A 19,138-nucleotide genomic window follows, 5' to 3' on the forward strand; every position below is an offset into this window, starting at 1 on the left:
AGATGTTTACATTTTTGCATACTGGGATTTAAAACGGTTCTACATTTGTATACCAGAATTTTTATCTGTTTCATTTTATTCCCCTTATATAAATCATTGGTAGCACTGCACTTATGATACTGTGTTTAGTTCTGGCTGCCCTATCAGAAAAAGGCCATGATTGAGCTGGAAAGGGGACAGGAAAGGGCAACAAAAAGGATCGGGGGCTGGAGAGGCTCCCCTACGAGGAGTGACTATGAGAGCTGGGACTGTTCGGCTCGAAAAAAGGTGAGCCAGGGAAGATGACAGGGATTAAATTATTGCATGGTGTGGAGAAAGTGGAGAGGGAGACATTTTTCTCCCTCTCCCGTAAGACATGAACCCCAAAGTATCATCCCATGAAGCTGAGGTTTAGCTCAAAGGAAGGACTTCGTCACACACAGAGTATAGTTAAACTATGGAACTTGCTGCCACAGGAAGTGGTGATGGCCATCAATTTGGGTGGCTTCAAGAAGGGATTGGAGAGATTCCCGAGGGGCTGCGTGAGGGTCTACTAGTCTTGCAGGCTGGGTGTTCCCTCCTTCACCGGAGGTGGCCTGCCTGCCTGCACAGCCCAGCTGCAGAGGAGCTGGGCAGGAGGAGGTCTTGCCCCCATCCCGCTGGAGGGATCCTGTGGGCAGCTGGTTTGCCACTGTGCATACTGAGCGATGGACCTCTGGTATGGTCCAGCAAGGCTTTCCTTAGGTTCTTAAGCATGTTTCGAATAAGGCTGAACGTTACCCACATTTATTTGTTTATTTAAAGCAGTTGTATACCATCTGCTGCAAAATGGTCTCGAGATGGCCTTACAATAAAACAAAGTGGGGCCAGCATTCATTCTATACAATAAAAACCCACTTAAAATCTCAATCTAAACCTTAAAATACTGGGAAAATAAAAAGTTTACTTACTTGCAGCTCTTTCTACCCTTTGGTGATCCAGTTTTTTTTTTAATTGACCTTTGAATCTAATCACTTCTGTACAGTTAGTATCAGAAACATCGTGAAAGGTTAAAGACCATGAATATTTGGGCAAAAGTTGCACAGAAAGGAATTGCACCCACAAAAACTGCTTTTTGCATGGAAGAGGAAAACATAACTGCTTTCTGTGTAGAAAGCAGACATGATGGCTTGGTTTGTTTTCTGTATGATCTGCGGAGGCAGAAAACGGTCGCTGGGTGTCTCTTCCAAGTAGAAGAGCAGCCACTTAGAATAGAATAGCAGTAGTGTTGGAAGGGGCCTGTAAGGCCATCAAATCCAACCCCTGCTCCCCGTCACATGTGGTCACCCATCTGGCTGCAGGCCCACCTGTCCAGCTGAGCAAAGGTGACTCAACATGCTAGCTTGACGCCTGGCTATGCGAGCATTCATAGACAACCACAGGAAGCTTTTGCGGCTTGCACTTTAGTTTTACCTCCAAGAAATGCTGGTGCCTCCACTGTGGCAAGTCTCAAAAAGATGGAGGCACTATTATCATCTCTGCTTCTAAGGTGGAGGGAAACACATCCCATCCTACAGGTACATGCCCCAGTGGTTTGTGATGATGGCGGCGGGCTGGTGGCCACCGACCCCGAGTGTAGGGCCCTTTCAAACAAGTAGGAGGTGAGCCATGCACCTGACTGCATCTTTCCCTATATACTAATGGGGATTCCTGGGCACTGGAAGAGAAGACAGAGCCCCCCACTTGCAGCTGCAGGGACAAGAGGTGAAAGCAACCGATTCTGAGCATCAATAGTGCTTTATTTAACAACACCTAACGGTGCAGCACGCCAGTGGGATTTTTTTTCACCACCGTTAGGTCTGAATCCTCAGCTGCTGTTTATGGGCGTGGATCCAGTAGCACCAATGGAAGTGCATCTCTTCCCTACAGCTGGGGAACTGGCCCTTGATCTCCACCAATCTCTTATAAAATGGGCATTTTGGCTACCCCTTGGGCAGAACAGGTGGCGAGTATCTCGCAGCCAATGCACCTAAATATAGCATCGGCAATAAATGGAGAGTGCAATGCCCAATCTAGGTTAATATTATACATTCGAGACCAATTTTAGGGTTGGCCAATAGGAAACATTCATACTATGCTGCCTTATTAGCTCACTGTCATTATCATCTTCAGCATTTGCGATGTCCATCAAGAAATGTGCATATTAATATTAAAGGAATCTAGTGAGCTAATGGCTGATGGATGCCTGCCATCTTTTGGCAATACTAATCCAAAACATTGCAGTATGAGTATTTAGCTCTTATTTTCGATTTATTTTGCCCAGATGTTTGTTCTCAGTCTGGAAACCCAGTTTTTGTTTTGTTTATATTTTCCCCATGCACAAGCGGACTGCGTTAGTTGTCTAATACAGCAATTAAACAGTGCATTAATTATTTGTCCTTCTGCAAATTAAGACATTCTAAACAAGCAGGTAAGGCAGCAGTTTTTTTTAATGGCGAATGAACTGTCAGCCCCTATGACTGTAAATTCAAGCCTGCATTGTTTATTTAAAGTTGTGTTTTAGCTACTGAAGGCAAGAAGAACACCCGTGAAAAGAGGATATTCTTAGCCGAGGCTCTGGGGAAGGATCCTCGACCACCCTGAAGCCTGTCCATTCATGAGGACTGAGAGAAGGAGCTCCCTCCTCAACGTGAGCTTGCTGAAGCAATGGCACCCAAGGGCTCCTGGTTGACCCTTCTCAAAGGGAAAAGTCTGCTCCATTGCCCTTCTAGTCTCTACTATTAAACAAAAGTAAGGAGGGAGTGTGTTTGACAAAGAGCTACCTTATATACCTGTATATAAGTGATTTGTGTATAAGACAAGGTCTATATTTCAAGCTGTCTTCTGCTGTTTGTCATGTCAGGCATGTAAGATGATCCCCAATTTTGCTTCCTTATTTCCAGTTTCAAGGGTTCTCTTATATACTTGTATAAGGCGATCAAACCGGTCAGTCCTAGAGGAGATCAACCCTGACTGGTCTTTAGAAGGCCAGATACTGAAGATGAAACTCAAATACTTTGGCCACCTAATGAGAAGGAAGAACTCCTTGGAGAAGAGCCTGATGCTGGGACCAACTGATGGCAAAAGAAGAAGGGGACGGCAGAGAATGAGGTGGCTAGATGGAGTCACTGACGCAGTTGGTGTGAGCTTAAGTGGACTCCGGGGGATGGTGGAGCACAGGGAGGCCTGGAGGAGTATTGTCTATGGGGTCGTGATGGGTCGGACACAACTTCGTGACTAACAGCAGCAAGGGTATACCTCTAGAAAAAAACATGAATATCTCTAGAAGAAAACAGTGAACATCTCTAGAGTCTTCATGTCCACTGAGCAACAAAGCATGTGAGTGAGGCTAGCTAGTGCCAAGAGAAAGAGTGTGGCATCCCCAAGCAGAGTCCCTAGAGATGGGTACTCCTTAGAGATAATATGCAGTTTTTTTCTAGAGATATTTGTGGTTTTCTACCTTTGTGGGGGTCCTGTAGTTTCAGGCATCCTCTGGGTGGCTGAGAACTGAACTTAGAACTTGGCCCTACTGCATGATGAAAAAGTATCACCTGTATAAGATGGTCCCTGAATTTTGCATCGCTATTTCCAGTTTCAAGGGTTGTCTTATATGCTGGTATATACGGTAAATTAAGGGCCATTCCATCCCTGCTTTACTTGCTGTCCCAAGGTAAACAGCCTTTGGATAATGCAACATCTCAGACAGCATGTAGGTTGTGTTAAGGTTGAGCAGCAGCATCATGAAGGATCATAGAATCATAGAATAGTAGAGCTGGAAGAGGTCATGAAAGTCCTCGGGTCCAATCCCCAGCTGTTGCAGACACCAGTTTACCCCATCCCACTCAGAAGATTGTCCAGAGCCCCTCAGAAGTGGAAGCTCAGGGTAGAAATAAGTGCGTTATTTCTGTGGATTGTTTGCACTGCTGGTCCTTTGTGAGGTGGTTGCTGGAAAGGAGACACAGTGAGCCTAAGGAAGGTTGCTTATTCCTTCTCCCTGAAATTCCTCTGCTCCAAAGATAGAACCACCTCCGCCCCTGCAGGTCTGAAGCCCTGCAGTGATGCAGAAGAAGCAGAGGTAGGAGGCAAACTGTGGATGGATTGAACAGCACTGATTTCACCTACCCCACTTCTTTCCTCCGACACCATTTTTAGCATAGAAACAGTAGCTAGATCAACATACAAGACTTGCAGAAGGTGTGTGAGGAGCACATGGTTCTGCCCTTCTGAACCTCTTTTTGCTCTTCCTGCAACTCCTGAGATGTTTTGCCGGAACAAGGACTCAAAGCAGCAACCTGCATCCCAGGTCTTCTCAACCTTGCCTACAGTATGGAGACTTCTTTGCCAACCGTAGACTCCCAACATGCAAGCAGAGCACCTGCCATGTAACTTGTCTGACTACCTGCGTTCGTGTGCTCTGTGGGTCCTTGGAAGGAACATGTGGCCCATCCGACTACCGTGCAAGTTTGCCAGCCAGAACGGTGGCACTGAGTCCCATTCACTGGGAATAGGAGGGATATAATTTAATATAATAGTGGGGGCAGAGAGAGAGAGTGTGTGTGTGTGCCTCTCAAAAGGCCTTGGAGATTTCACTCGAACAGGAGCCTCTGCATTCACATTAAAATGTCACTTCAGGCAATCTGCTGGGGCAGTTCTACCCAATGTGAGTTCAGGCAAACAGCACCTAAGAAAAGCTCTGTAGGAGACACAAACCCACCAGCAGCATCGCTGCAAAGAAAGGCAACAAAGGGCCTGCATTCCACTGCACAAAAGCAAGTTCAGACCTAGATGGTAGAAATGCCAACGCCTCTAACACAGAAAGTTACATTCAGCACTGAGTCTCCACTGCCACAAAAACAGGGAGGGCGGTTTAATGTATCTGCTCATCCAGTCATTAGCCTCTCGGCAGGCAATGCCAAGAAGAACGGCCAATTAGGGCTAACTGTGATGGGTAGGACAGCGCAGTAGGGGACTCCCAGAGAGAAGAAGGGCTTCAAAACACATGTCCGCTCAAAGCAGGTTTGTCAGGGGTCTTTCAATGCAGAAAGCATGTGCCGGCCTTTGCACAGAAGTAGCAACATTGTCATTTCCCCCTTTCATCCCTTCCAACAAAAACCTGCACCACAACTGCTATCGGTACACAAAGATTTGGAAAGGATTAAAGAGCAACACTGGGGGAAATGAAATGAGGGGAGAAAGAAAAAAGGGAACAGGTAGAAATTATTCTTTCTAGAGTTCCAAGAAACAAAGGTACAGAGAGCAGAATTGGAATCAATGAAGTCATGAACTGATTGGTACAGTGAATGAATGGTCTGTTTACTCCTTTGCAGCTCAAGGCAGGGAAAGCACCAAGGATTAGAACTCCTGCTGCTCCATAAATGTCTCTTGCGGGAAGTCCAAAGGAGAGAGAGATCTACCTGCTACTACATTATTACTATCACCTTCCCTCTCAGCTATAGTACAGAGTGAACACAAGAACATAAAAATGCAAGACAGGCCATGCTGGATCAAACCAAAGGTCCACCTAGTCCAGCACTCTGTACACACGGTGGCAAACCAGCTGCCCACAGGACCCCCAAAGCAGGATCAAGGCAAGATACTGGCCTGCCGAAGCTCCTCGGCCAATGGCACATGCAAGCTTGACAGCACAGGTAAAGGGGGAAGCACAGTGCCAGTAAGGCTAGTAGCCACCGACAGCCCTTGTGAATCTCTCTGATCTCTTTTTTGAAGCCATCCAGCTTGGCGGCCATCACCAGTTCCCATGGTAGCGAATTCCATAGTTTAACTATACGCTGTGTGAAGAAGCCCTTCATCTGTCCTAAACCTCCCACCAATCAGCTTTATAGGAGGACCCTTTGGGGTAGAATTGTTACGGGAGAGGGAGAAAAATGTCTCCCTCTCCACTTTCTCCACACCACACATTCTTTTGCACACCTCTGCCATGTTTTCCCTGACTCGCTTTTTTCCTAAGCCAAACAGTCCCTGTTGTTGTAAACACTCTTCGCAGGGAAGCTGCTACAGCCCCCGATCATTTTTGTGGCCCCTTTTGTACCTTTTCTAACTCAATCATGTCCTTTTTCAGGCAAGGTGACCAGAACTGCGTGGTCCATGTGTAGTTCACCAAAGAGTTGAGTAAGGGAAGTAAGATTTCAGCAGTTTTATTTTCTGTTCCACTTCTAATTATGCTTGGCATGAACTTTGCCTTCTTAGCAGCTGTGCCCTGGACCAACATTTTCACTGAGTTGTCAACTTTTATCCCTAGATCCCTTTCTTGCTCAGCCACGGCTAGCTCATATCCCATCAGCAAATACTTCAGGATTATTTCCCCCAACATATGTTACTCTACCCTTGAACTGTACTTGCCATGTTGATGCCCATTCTCCCAGCTTGGAGAGATCATTTTGGAGCTCCTAACAATCCTTTTTGGTGTTCATCACCCTTAAAAGTTTAGCATCCTCAGCAGACTTAGCCACTTTGCTAGTTGGCTCTAATTCTAAATCATTTGGTTGACAAGCATTGGCCATAATAAAGAATCTCATGAAAGTACACGGGTTACATGTCTTCACTGGGAGGAGTTGCCATTTATTCCCACCCTCTGTCTTCTGCTCTTTGACTAGTTAGTGATCCATAAGAGGACCTGACACCCCCTCCCCCCCCACACACACTTTATTTCATGCTTAGTTTGTTCAAGAGCCTTTGTTGAGGAACTTTTTCAAAAGCCCTTTAGAACTCCAAGTAAATAATGTCTACTGGATTGCTCTTGTCCACATGCTTATTGATACTCTCAAAGAACTCCAATAGTGCAAGAAAATTTCCTCTTGAAAAGCCATGCTACTCCCCGCCCCCCCAGCAGGGCTTGTCCCTCCATGAACATAGTTTGCACCAGGAAGGTCCAATATCTATATTCCCAGGGGCCACTTTGTTGCTAGACCTAATCTGCATAGCTCTCTTTTCAGATTCCACCATCTCGCCAATATTCCAAGGCCTTTACCTAGAAAATCCAGAAGCAAACTATAATCTTAAAAACAGAGAGATGTTGAATGTCTCTATTTCCTTTCCTTGCCAGGAGACTTTGCTCGTTTGCCACGCAACACATGCACACTGTAGCCTTTATTCAGAAGATGCATATGCTGCCCTTAATTATTGATTTCAGGGCAATTCACACCATATCAAGACAATGAAATACTGCACTGATTTACAAAACACTGAACACAATAAACAATAGTTAAAGCAGCACTAAGCATAGCACCAGGTCACAACAGTGTACTAAAAATACCCAAGGGGTATTAACTTAAAAAGTCTGGGAGAATTAAAAAGGGAAAGAAAAACCCTCTTTGCCTCAAGACCAAAATAGAACAATTACTCCACAGTATCTACCAAGTCTGATTTTCTCTCTTAAAGCAGCTGATGGATGAACTGGGTGTTGCTTGTTTCTTCCTGGGGAGTCTGCCCGGGACTTGCTGGGCTCTGCCCATGACCATCCAGTGCCCACCAGGACATCTGTGGATCCGGCCAGGTTCTCATGCAGAGCAGTTGTCCCTGCTTTCATTTATGGACCATCAGAGGGATTGTTGACTATAATAGTCAGGAGGACGATAGAGCCAGATCCTGAAATCCGGCTTTTCTTTTATCACCGACTGCTTTTTCCCCTCTGGAAAGGCCTCTCTGATTGCCAAACTTTCGGCCATAACAATAGAACCATGGCTGGCATGCCTCCCTTTTCCTTCTTTCTCGGCCTTTGTAGTCTTTGCCTTCGGTGTGGTTATTTGTAGCATTTCACAAGGACTGAAAAATCATTGCAGGAGGAAGGCAGACATGCGCAGCATTGCTTTTATGTCCCAAACAATTCTCATCCTGTCCATGGTATTTGTATCCCGTGCAATCAGAGACTGGACCACAGTGTCGCTTTTCATATAAAGGCACAATAGGAGTGAATATATTAACCTCTCTAAGCACATATACTGACCATTCTTTCCCTGGCACTCAGCTGACTCAACTGCAGAGAGATCCATCTTCATTGTCTCCCATCTATTCTCCAGCTCATTAAGAGAGTGACTTACTGTAGTGATATTATGTCATGCACAGCACACAGCAAGTGCTGGGATGCTCAGACTCGCTCACAACCGAGCTAGCCCATCTATGGGGCCGAAAGGGAGACGGCCCCATGTACCAAGACAGCCAGGAAAACCTACTAACCCATTGCTGGTGGGGCAGATCCAACAGGCACCACCTATTTTTAACATGGTGATTCTGGCACGATGAATTGGTCTTCTGAAATCTCTGACATATGGTAATCGTGATTTAGTGCACCTTGGCTCTGCTGGTCTTTTGCTAATTTCTTGAAATACTTTGCAGGATGTAGCCAGCTGTGATTAGGGAATGCGTATACATTCGTAAGATTCGTTCCCCGCACTAGCATTTTCCAAAAAGGTCAAGTTATATTGATGCCAAACAAAAGAGGGTTTGCTCTGGAGGCAGGCAGTAGAAGGGCACTGGGGGTGGAAGATGTGGCGGACCGGCACGGAGGTTTTGTGTACTTGTGCTGCTGTTTGCAACGGCAAATACCAATGAAGAGAAGTAAGGACAATCAAGAAGCAAGGCCTTGAAACTGCTCTTGAGATCTATGCAAACAAAAGTCTTATTGTTCAAAAGGCTTTGTCACAAAAGTATTAGCTAATTTATCAAAAGTTGCTCTTTGTTCCAAGGCTAAGGACGATCAGCCCCCTTTAGAAGTCAGGTTTGGTTGCCCCTGCTACTCTGTGACATCATATTAGTTCAACCAATGGCAAAATGGCAGCACTGTTACACCTTTTGTCCGCTAAGCCCCAGAATACAATCAGTTCAGTTTATCAGCCCTGGATTGGGAAAGGATCACAATGCAGGGAGAAAGCACATGGTTTGCATCCAGAAATTCCCAGGTTCTGTCTTTGGCATGTGCAATAAATTGCTCAGGTAGAAGGAAAGGGGGAAAAGCTCTGATGAACATCTTACAGAGGTGCTGCCAATAAGAGTGTACAACATTGGGCTGAATAGACAAACAGTGAAAGTATAAGCCACTTCCTGTGTTCCTCCAGGAAGACATTCATACTGTGGTCCTATGAATGTATTAAGTTTAATAATATGAGCTAACGTAGGGAATTTCTCTGCACCAGTGAGAACGAAGCCATCACCATAGGTCCAGACTGGCAACCCATTCTGATTGGCAACTCTTAACAGGGAGCAGACTGCCAGGTTCTGCAGTAAGGTTATGAACGTTCTTGTTCATGCATTTAGCTAAGCATAATGGTGAGATCACACGACACAGAAAACCTTCTCCTTCCACCAGGGAGGCAGCTCCCAGTGTGAACCAAGTCCTCCCAACAGGCAGCTGCAAAGAGTTTTTTTTGGCTCTGACCTCTTGGCAGAGCAGCAGAGGCACAGGCTGGGAGAGGGTGCTGAGTGGCCAGGGGACTGGCGAAGGCAAGGGAGGAGCTGGGCAGGGGAGCAGAGGGCCAGGAGCAGTAGAGAGGAAGGGGCGGGGCCAGAGGGGCTGGGAGGGAGCAGGGGGCGGGGCCACGGGCCGGAGGGACTGATAAGGCATCGTCTCTTGTCTGCGTCCCTTGGCTGCGTCCCGGGCTGTCCGGAGACTCCCTTCCCTGGGACACAGGGGTTGGCTGGTTGGTTTTGTTTGTTTGTTTGTGCTGTGCTTTGTTTTTCTTCCAATTTAAATTTAAGTTTATTTTATCCTTGTGTGTGTGTGCGAGTGGTTTTCGTCTGGGAGAACAGCAGGACCCCCAGCCTGAGACGTCATGCGGCAAGGGGGCCGCTGCAGGAGAGGCGAGGGCCAGGGCCCGGCCACCCACCGCCCACTGAGGGGCACTGAGCCGGCGGTGTGCCGCCCCAACCTGGAGACAAGGGAGGTTTGCTGCCTGCCGGGCGCACGCATCCGGCATGTGAAGGACAGAGCGGAGCGTCTTGTTCACTCCGGGGGTCACCAGCCGCTCCTGGTGATCCATGTGGGCACAAACGACGTGGCCAGGCAGGGTGTGGTTGGGACCACCAGGGACTTTGAGGCCTTGGGGAAGAAACTCAGGGAGCTGAAGGCCCAAGTGGCCTTCTCATCAATCTTACCTGTCCGGGGATTTGGGCCAGGAAGGGACAGGGGCCCCCCCGAGGTGAACGACTGGCTTAGAGTGTGGTGCCAGAAGTAACGCTTCGGGTTCCTCGGCCACGGCTCCCGGTTTCTTGCCAATGGACTTCTGGCAAGGGACGGGTTACACCTCACGAGGATCGGAAAAAGGTCCTTTGGAGATGCTCTAGCGAGCTTCGTCCGGAAGACTTTAAACTGAGCCGGGGGGGGGGGTTCAGCCCCCCCAGGAACGTGTCTGCGCTGGACAAGTGTGGGGGGAGGATCAGGGCTCTGGGAGCAAGGTTTTAGAGGCACTGCAGGGACTGACAGGACTCCTTCAGAGAGGGGCCAGGAATCAGGGAGGATGGGAGGAAGGAGGAGGCCGGGAACTCCAAGGAAAGGAAGCGGTGGGAAAGAGTTGAGGTGCATGTACACCAATGCTAGCAGCATGGGTAACAAGCAGGAGGAGCTTGAAGCTCTCCTGGGAATAGGAGGGTATGATCTGGTGGGAATCACAGAAACTTGGTGGGATGAAAGGCAAGTCTGGAACGTGAACATAGAAGGGTATCACCTTTTGAGAAAGGACAGGAAGGGAAAGAGAGGTGGGGGCATGGCTTGATACGTCAGGGAAGGGATAGGATGCAGTGAGAGAGAATGCAGCACAGATGGGGATTCGGTAGAGGCAGTCTGGGTGAAACTTAGGGTTTTGACAGGGAAAGAGACCTGACAGTGGGGGTATGTTATCGCCCTCCAAGTCAACCTGAGACCCTGGATGATGTCCTGACAGACCAGATTCTAAGGATATCTCGGGGGAGAGACACAGTAATTATGGGAGATTTCAATCTCCCGGGTATTACTTGGAAGACTCACTTGGCGGTGACAGCCAGGTCACGTCGCTTCCAAGAAGCTATTGAGGGAGCATTTTTCACACAGAGGGTCCGAGAGGCAACGAGGGGGGAAATATCCTTGACTTGGTCTTGACCAATAGGAAGGAGCTGATAGATGAAGTACAGATTAGGGGAGCTCTGGATGCGAGTGATCACTCCATCCTTTGCTTTGAGATCAGGGGACTGGGGACGTGCAGCAGGTCGAGCACTAGAAGCTGGGACTTCAAGAGGGCCAGCTTTGGCCAACTGAAGGCCAGACTGGGGAAAGTCTCCTGGGATAGGTTACTGGAAGGTAAGCGAGTTGAGGAGGGGCGGATAGCACTCAAAAGGGAGGTTTTGGAGGCGCAAGCCTTGACGATACCTCTAGTCAGTAAGCTGGGGAGGCAGCGGAGAGTGCTGCCATGGATGGGAAAGGAGGTGGTTAGAGGGATTAGATGAAAGAGGGACCTCCCTAGGAAATGGGTACTGGGGGAAATAGACAAAAGGGTATACCAGGAGGAGGAGGCCTGTTGCAGAAGGATTCTTCACAAGGCTAAGGCTGATTACGAGCTGAGACTTGCCAAGAATATCAAGAGCAACAAAAAGGGTTTCTTTCAGCATGTAAATAGGAAGAGGAAGGGGAGACAAGTGGTGGGACCACTAAATAAGGAGGAAGGAGATCCAGTGACTGATATGAGGGAACAGGCACAGATGCTAAATGACTATTTTGCCTCTGTGTTCTCCCCAAAGCAGGACGGGGGATATCCGCATAGGAGATTAGATGAGGCCGGGGACTTAGGGGCACAGACTAGAGTCACCCCTCTTGAAGTCGAGGGGCTCCTCAGGGCATTGGACATTACAAAGGCACCAGGCCCTGACGGGTTACACCCGAGAGTACTTAGAGAGTTGGCAGGGCTTCTCTCACCCCCGCTGGTCTCCATTTTTGAGACCTCGTGGAGAACGGGTGAAGTTCCAGAGGACTGGAGGGTGGCATCTGTGGTCCCAATTTTCAAAAAGGGTAGTAGAAAGGACATGGGGAATTATAGACCGGTTAGCCTTACATCCATTGTAGGAAAAACAATGGAATGGCTCATAATAGAGAGAAATCTAGTGATGCTAGATAGGGAAGGGAGGCTGACAGCCACACAACATGGCTTCCGCAAAAACAGGTCCTGCCAGACAAACCTTGTGGAATTCTATGACAAGGTTTCGAGATGGCTAGATGGAGGGGATGCAGTGGATGCGCTATACCTGGATTTCAGCAAGGCCTTTGACAAAGTGCCCCATGATATCCTGGTGGAGAAACTGAGGAGTTTTGGGATACACCAAAGCACTGTCCGGTGGATTAGGGCATGGTTGACTGACCGAAAGCAGAAGGTAACCATTAGCGGGGAATCATCGGGATGGCGGCCAGTGACAAGCAGGGTCCCCCAGGGCTCTGTCCTGGGGCTGATCCTGTTTAATCTTTTCATTAACAACATGGAAGAAGGGGTGAACAGTCTGCTGATCAAATTCGCAGACGACACTAAAACTGGAGCAGTGGCCACAACTGAGGAGCAGGTACTCCAGATCCAAAAGGATCTGGACAGACTATGGAAGTGGGCAGGAGACAACAGGATGGTGTTCAATGTGGATAAGTGCAAGGTCTTGCACTTGGGGCATTGGAATAGCTGCCATAAGTACAGGTTAGGTGACAAGTGGCTGGAGAGCAGCACTTGTGAAAGGGACCTCGGGGTACTGGTTGACTGCAGGCTAAACATGAGTCAGCAGTGTGATGCGGTGGTCAAGAGGGCAAACGCCACCCTTGGTTGCATAGCCAGAAGTGTGGCTTCTAGATCCAGAGAGGTATTACTACCACTCTGTATGAATCTGGTACACCCACAACTGGAGTATTGTGTTCAGTTTTGGGCCCCTCGTTACAGAAAGGATATAGCCAGGTTGGAGTCAGTGCAGCATAGGGCCACAAGGTTGGTGACGGGTTTGCAGGGGATGCTGTATGAGGCGAGACTGAGAGAACTGGGTCTCTTCAGCCTGGAGAAGAGGAGACTCAGAAAGGATATGTTGGTGACATACAGGTATGTGAGGGGATGTCACATGGAGATGGGTAGAGACCTGTTCTCCCCTGCAGAGGAAGGCAGGACACGCTCCAACGGAGCAAAGCTCAGGGAGCTAAGGTTCCATTTGGATGCCAGGAAGCACTTCCTGACAGTCAGGACCCCGAGGGTGTGGAATGGGCTTCCACGGGAGGTCGTTGAGGCCCCATCGGTGCAGGTGTTCAAGGACAGGCTGGACATGCACATGGTGGTCATGTCATGAGCGGAGCCGGCTGGTGCCGGAGGTCAGACTAGATGGCCCGGGAGACCCCTTCTGACTCGCTCTGTTTCTATGTTTCTATGCCTGGAGCAAGAGTTTCTCTGCTTCTACAAAAAAGCAGAAGACCTTTCCTATCTTTGCAGGCCCCCTGCCTGGTGGAATGGAGGGACTTGGCCTGTTACTCCACAAGATTTTACTGCTGCCTCTGACTGAACATGTGAAATGAACAAGGAGTTAATCGCTATCCCATGCCCAGTAACTGCTAATCGACAGACATGAAACACTGCTTTGATATGGAGGCCATGTCTCTGGCCAACATGGGCTTCTCTGGATACTGGATAAGGTACGAAGGCATATCAGAAAGCCATCCTGCTGAAGGTAACCAGGCTTGGTGCCTGGCAGAGAGGCTACCCGGACCATCTTTGGATGCCTCCCTTGTTACCATCATGGAAGGAAGACAGGATCCCAACGTAACATATACGTACGAACGGACGGACCCTTCACAGTCTCTTTCAAAGCCATGGGATCACCTCTGTTGGTGGCAGCGGAGTTCCTAAGCAAGCCCTAAGCAATTTTGCAGCATGGGAAAAGGTGCATCTTTCTGCCCTTTCTAAATCAACTGCCCATCGGCTCCACTGAACAGCTCTGAGTTCTAATACTTTGAGAGGGAGTCAATCATTTCTTGCTCTCTTCTACCACAATCATTCCACAACTTAAACCTTCATTTGAAATCATGGCAGGGAGCAAAGGATCTGCGTGTGTGTGTGTGTGTGTGTGGAGGGGGTGCAGTTACTAATAATGAATTTGCCCACTAAAAGAAACAAAATCACACTTAGAACGGGTATGAAAGCATTCTTTTCAAAACTCTGCCTCTTCCAGGTAAAAAGAAAGCGACTTCCAGATGCAGATATGTAAATGAAAAGGGGGGTGCCAAAAATATAAAACCCACAAAGGACAGCGGGGGGGGGGGGGGGGGGGAGAGAAAGTCTATTGTAGATTTCATGGGGCTCGAATGGGAGAGAAAACTGTTTTCCATATTTATTTAACCTTTGCCTCTGCCAGCATCGCATCCAGACTTACCTGCAGTTGGAGCGGGCCTAAGCCGGGACTTGCTGCAGCTGCAGCTGCCATGGTTGTCGGGATCAGCTGAACAGGGTAAGGGTCACCTAAGTAAGAGAATAATAGAGGCGTCAGCACCTTTTATCTACTCTCCACCTGCAAATTAAACTCCTGCATTCACTCTTTCCAAAAGCCTTCTTTTGTGTGCCTTGCTGAGGCCTAATGAAAAGCTCTATTGTGCAGCCTTTTTACTAACACTCTTCACAATTCTGGCTGAGAGAGGAATGTGTATAAAAAGCACAAGCAATTAAGGCGGAAACCTCATCCTTTTTCATGATGTATTTAGGGAAATGGGGAAGGGGGGGAAGTGCACATTGATCAGAGGGCTGAGCTTCAAAAATAAAAAGAAAAGAAAAGGAGTGAAAAGAAAGAACAAATCCAACACAACTCTGAAAGAGAAAGAAAAGGAAAAAGGAAAACAGCACAACCTTGATAAGATCATGACACTTGATGCAGACAAATTTACAAGCCGTTCAAGGTAGTGACTTAAGTAGATGGATCTCACTCTGAGGAACGCCAGTTATTTGGGCTCTGCTCTTCGCTGCTTCACACGTGGAACTAGGGGGTACTCCTGCATAGCAGTGTCCTCTACGCACAGTAAGTCACACCAAAGACTCACACCTACATTCTCCCCATCCACCAAGATGGTGTGTCCTATAACATGTTCATTTAGGGTGCAGTCTTACGGCCTCCCAGCATTGTAGCCTTCTTCACAACCTGAGCCTGAAGGACCTCCAGCCTTGATGCTTGGCCTCCAAAAGCTAAGCCCCGTCCCACAGCCCGGCGGCTAAGACAGAAAGAACCTCATTGGCAGCATGCTGCCTTGGAGGTCGCAGCCAGACCTTGGAAGGGGAAAAAAGAGGCTGCTTGTAGGGCAGGGAGGCAGATGGCTAGGGCCGCAGACTTCTGCCAGTTCCAGCTGGTGCCCCAGCCTCCTTTCCCCATGGCCGTTTCTCGAGAGAATCCCTGGAGGGAGCTGCAAATAGTTCCCACAATGTCTTCTTCCAAGCAGAAGATGCTTCTAAGCCTCAAGTTCAGAGGTCTATATGCACCTGGGTGGTAGAACTGCGCCCTTAATAGCTTGCCTTGCACAAGATCATGAAGACAGTGTCTCAGTAACATTTGCTGTAAAAACCCATTTCAGAAAGTTTATATTTGATGCAGAACTAGCCATGCTTGGTTTCAGGTACTACTGTGTTCAGATACTAGCTTCTCTGGTTGGGGTGGTGGTGGCAGGGATACCCCATCCACGGAACTGACCATCAGCAGAGAGATACAGGGTCCCAGAGTTCATGCCTTCATGATCAACACTTCTGCTGTTATACAAGTGTTTACCTGCCGGTGTGCTGATTTGGTAGGTAATTCCTTGTCTATTAGCATCTGAAAAAAGTGTGCTAATGAACTGCCTGCAGGAATTTGCTTAAAAACGCACATAACATCTTGTATGCATGAGATTTCACAGTGGATCTGGTTCTACTTGGACAGGAAGAGATGAACCCGAGTCCATTTTGAATGTTCATAATTCTGTTCTTTTTTACCTCTGTATTAACATACATTTAAAAAATTCATATAAAATGTACTTTTCAGTCAAAAGATTAATTGTGTAAATGTAAGAGCCACATCTAAATATATGTTTTGAAACACTAAACACATATTCATATTTATGAATGTATTTCATTGCAAAGTGCACCTTTCTAAATGTATGTTATCAAACATAAAATGCACTTTTAAAATGCATTGTGGCATGCTTTTTTGAGAGGACTGCATTGTAAAATTTGTTGAAGTGCAAAATTGGAAAGATAATTATGTTCCCATCCAAGCATTACCTTGGGAGGTTAGAATTAGAATTGGCAAAGATCATCTTCAGCAAGTATCTCTGAACTTGGTTATATGGCTTCCTTGATTAGATGTTAGATTGATTTCTATGGTTGGCAGGTCCATTTCTGCACTCATGCTACTGAGGCTTTGAAATGGGAAGGCTTTGAAATGGGTTGGCTTCCAAACCAACCACCTTTGGTCTGGAAATAAGAACCTTTGTATGATCTAAACCCAAATCCCTCCGAACATCAGCTGAGCTCATGTATTCAGAGATTGCTCTTTTCTTATGCTAGCAGCAGAGGCAACGGGACAAAGCAGCAGGTCCTGGACTTTTACGAAGGCCAAAACTTTACCAACAGCAAGTTCCAAGTGCAAGGATCCCAGAGAAGCTATTGTACTTTGCTTCTTGGACCTTAACAAGGATTCTTAAATTGAGGGCTTTGTGCGACATTCTCCACGGAGCATTTCTGTGACATTGGTGTATATGCGGTGAAGAACAACTGGGGTAGAGAACTTCTGATATTTGGGCAAGGAGTGGGGAGGTCACACATAATACCAGCTAGAGCTTTCACCATTTTAAACTTTACTCCTTATTCCCTTTTGAACATGTTTTGCTGGGGAACATAAACTGGCTTCATGATTTTCAGGGCAAGGAGGCCACAGCAGGGACAATGATATGCAAGTGTTTTCCCTATCATGAAAATGCACATTTTTAAATACATACACCGCAAATGCACACTTTTCCTTCATGTGGATTCTGCAAGAGTGCAAATTGGAATTCAAGTAAGGAAACATGTAAGCATCATCTGAGAACTACACTCAAGCTCATGTCCTGGGTTGAAACGAGACATGTTCACATGAACTAACTTCTGCTATGTCCCTATGCAAGATCAGTCTTGAAGCAGCTCCACTGGCTTTTTAGATATTCCTGAGCCTGATTCAAGATGCTGTTTCTATGAAGCCCTAAATGCCTGAGGGTAGGTTTCTGAAAGATTCCCTCCTTCATATGGAGTTGTTTCTCCATGCTCTGAGTTCCTGCTATGTGGCTCACCTTCTGGGGAAGTCTGTGAGGACTCATGACAAGGACTTTTCTCCAGCAAAAACCCTCTTGTGGAATTCCCTTGCTATTAGGTTGGAGCCCTCTTTATTGGTCTTTAGTTCACTAGTAATTGATCTTCCTGGCTTCCAGTGATTCGGGCAACTCTTTGCTTTCCGAGGGTTCCTTTGTTTTGGTGTAACATGGAATATTTTTATCTGCCTTGTTATTTTTTTCCTTTTGCATTTTATGGTTTCATTGCAGATTGCCTCAAGTGCTCATGAACAAAGGGGCAATTGAAAAAATACTTTAAAGAAATAATACATACATTTCAAAGAACTCATGGGGGTATAGGAAACAGAAAGAGCCCAGCTGTTTGTTCTTGTCCCTTATGTGTGCATGCAAAAGGTGCAAAGGTGGCAGTCCCTTTGCTTTTAAAAAGGGACTGTCCCGTCTGGCTAACGTCCCCATAATTACAGTGGTACCTCGGTTCACAAACTTAATTCGTTCCATGATTCTGGTCATGAACTGAATTGGTCGCGAACTGAATCAAATTTCCCCATAAGGTTCAATGTAACTAAGGTTACATTGAACCTTATGTACATTTTTTTTAACCACAAAAATATGAAACAAAGTACAGTACAGTATGAAGAGAGAGAACACTAGTCTTGCTTGAGGCGACTTCTGGCGTGGAGGACAGGAAGGTGGGTGGGAAGGAGGTTACTGTTTGGAGGGAGCGTCTGCGACCGCGATCTTGACTAGAGGAAGCCGCGGCCACATGTCAGAGCAGGGAAGATGGCCGTGATCGCGTTTGTCACCCGATGCGGAGTTTGCGAACGGAAGCAAAATTTTGCCAAACTTTCTGTCCGCGAACCGAATTGTTCTGTACCATGCAATACATTGAAGAAGAACCATTTGCAGTAACGCTCTTCAAAATTGCTGGCTCCTCCCCTGCACCCAGCCCTCCCATTTAATTCTGAATTTATATTTACATTAAAAAACGATCCTTGGAGCTTCGTAAATTTTACCCACCCCCTCTCGACACATGCGTTGGTGACTTCCCGTCTGGACTTCTGTAACGCGCTCTACGTGGGGCTACCCTTGAAGACGGTCCGGATACTTCAATTGGTCCAAAATAGAGCTGCCAGGCTGCTGACGGGGACTGGACGTTATGTTCACATGACTCCAGTCCTCCGTCAGCTTCACTGGCTTCCCATTGAAGTCCGGGCCCAATTCAAGGTGTTGGTGATGACCTATAAAGCCCTAAATGGCTTGGGTCCTGGTTACCTGAAGGAGCGCTTACATCCTTATATGCCCAGCCGCCCCCTGAGATCGGCGGGAGAGGCCCTTCTCCGGGAGCCCTCCATGGAAGAAGTTAGGAGGGTGGTTACTCAGAGGAGGGCTTTCTCAGCGGTGGCGCCTAAGTTATGGAATGCGCTCCCCAGAGAGGTCCGCCTGGCACCGTCGTTATTTGTTTTTCGGCGCCAGGCGAAGACCTTTTTATTTAAGCAGTATTTTAAATGTTAATATTATTGAATTTTATTTGGCCAGGGCGGCTTGTTTTATAGTGTATGTTTTATATTATATATTTGGATTTTATTGTATATATTTTAAAATGTTATTTTAATTTTTTGTTGTAAGCCGCCCCGAGGCTTCGGCGAATGGGGCGGCATAAAAATGTTTTAATAAAATAAATAAATAAAAACATGAACTGCTGTTCCCAATATCCCCTTTTGTTCTTGCCTAGAAAATAAAGGAAGAAGTTGCGAACACCTAGAGTTGCCGTTAACACAGATGTGTTGTGCCTTTCTATATTCCTGGCTGCTCTAAATGACAACATGTTTAAAAAGCTTTCCACACCATTAATAAAGATCATTGGAGCAT

General features: G+C 47.1%; 1 protein-coding gene across 2 annotated transcripts in view; it reads right to left on the minus strand.

The window, feature by feature from the left end:
• SOX5 (SRY-box transcription factor 5) overlaps window positions 1-19,138 on the minus strand; it is a 349,663-nt gene that overhangs the window by 126,461 nt on the left and 204,064 nt on the right. For both annotated transcript variants that reach the window (XM_044452207.1, XM_044452206.1), the window contains exon 6: window positions 14,362-14,447. In XM_044452207.1, coding sequence (XP_044308142.1) covers window positions 14,362-14,447 — 86 coding nt within the window. The remainder of the gene's footprint in view (window positions 1-14,361; window positions 14,448-19,138) is intronic.

This window comes from Varanus komodoensis, unplaced genomic scaffold (assembly GCF_004798865.1).
Source record: "Varanus komodoensis strain SLA01 unplaced genomic scaffold, ASM479886v1 scaffold70, whole genome shotgun sequence".
Lineage (NCBI taxonomy): Eukaryota > Metazoa > Chordata > Lepidosauria > Squamata > Varanidae > Varanus > Varanus komodoensis.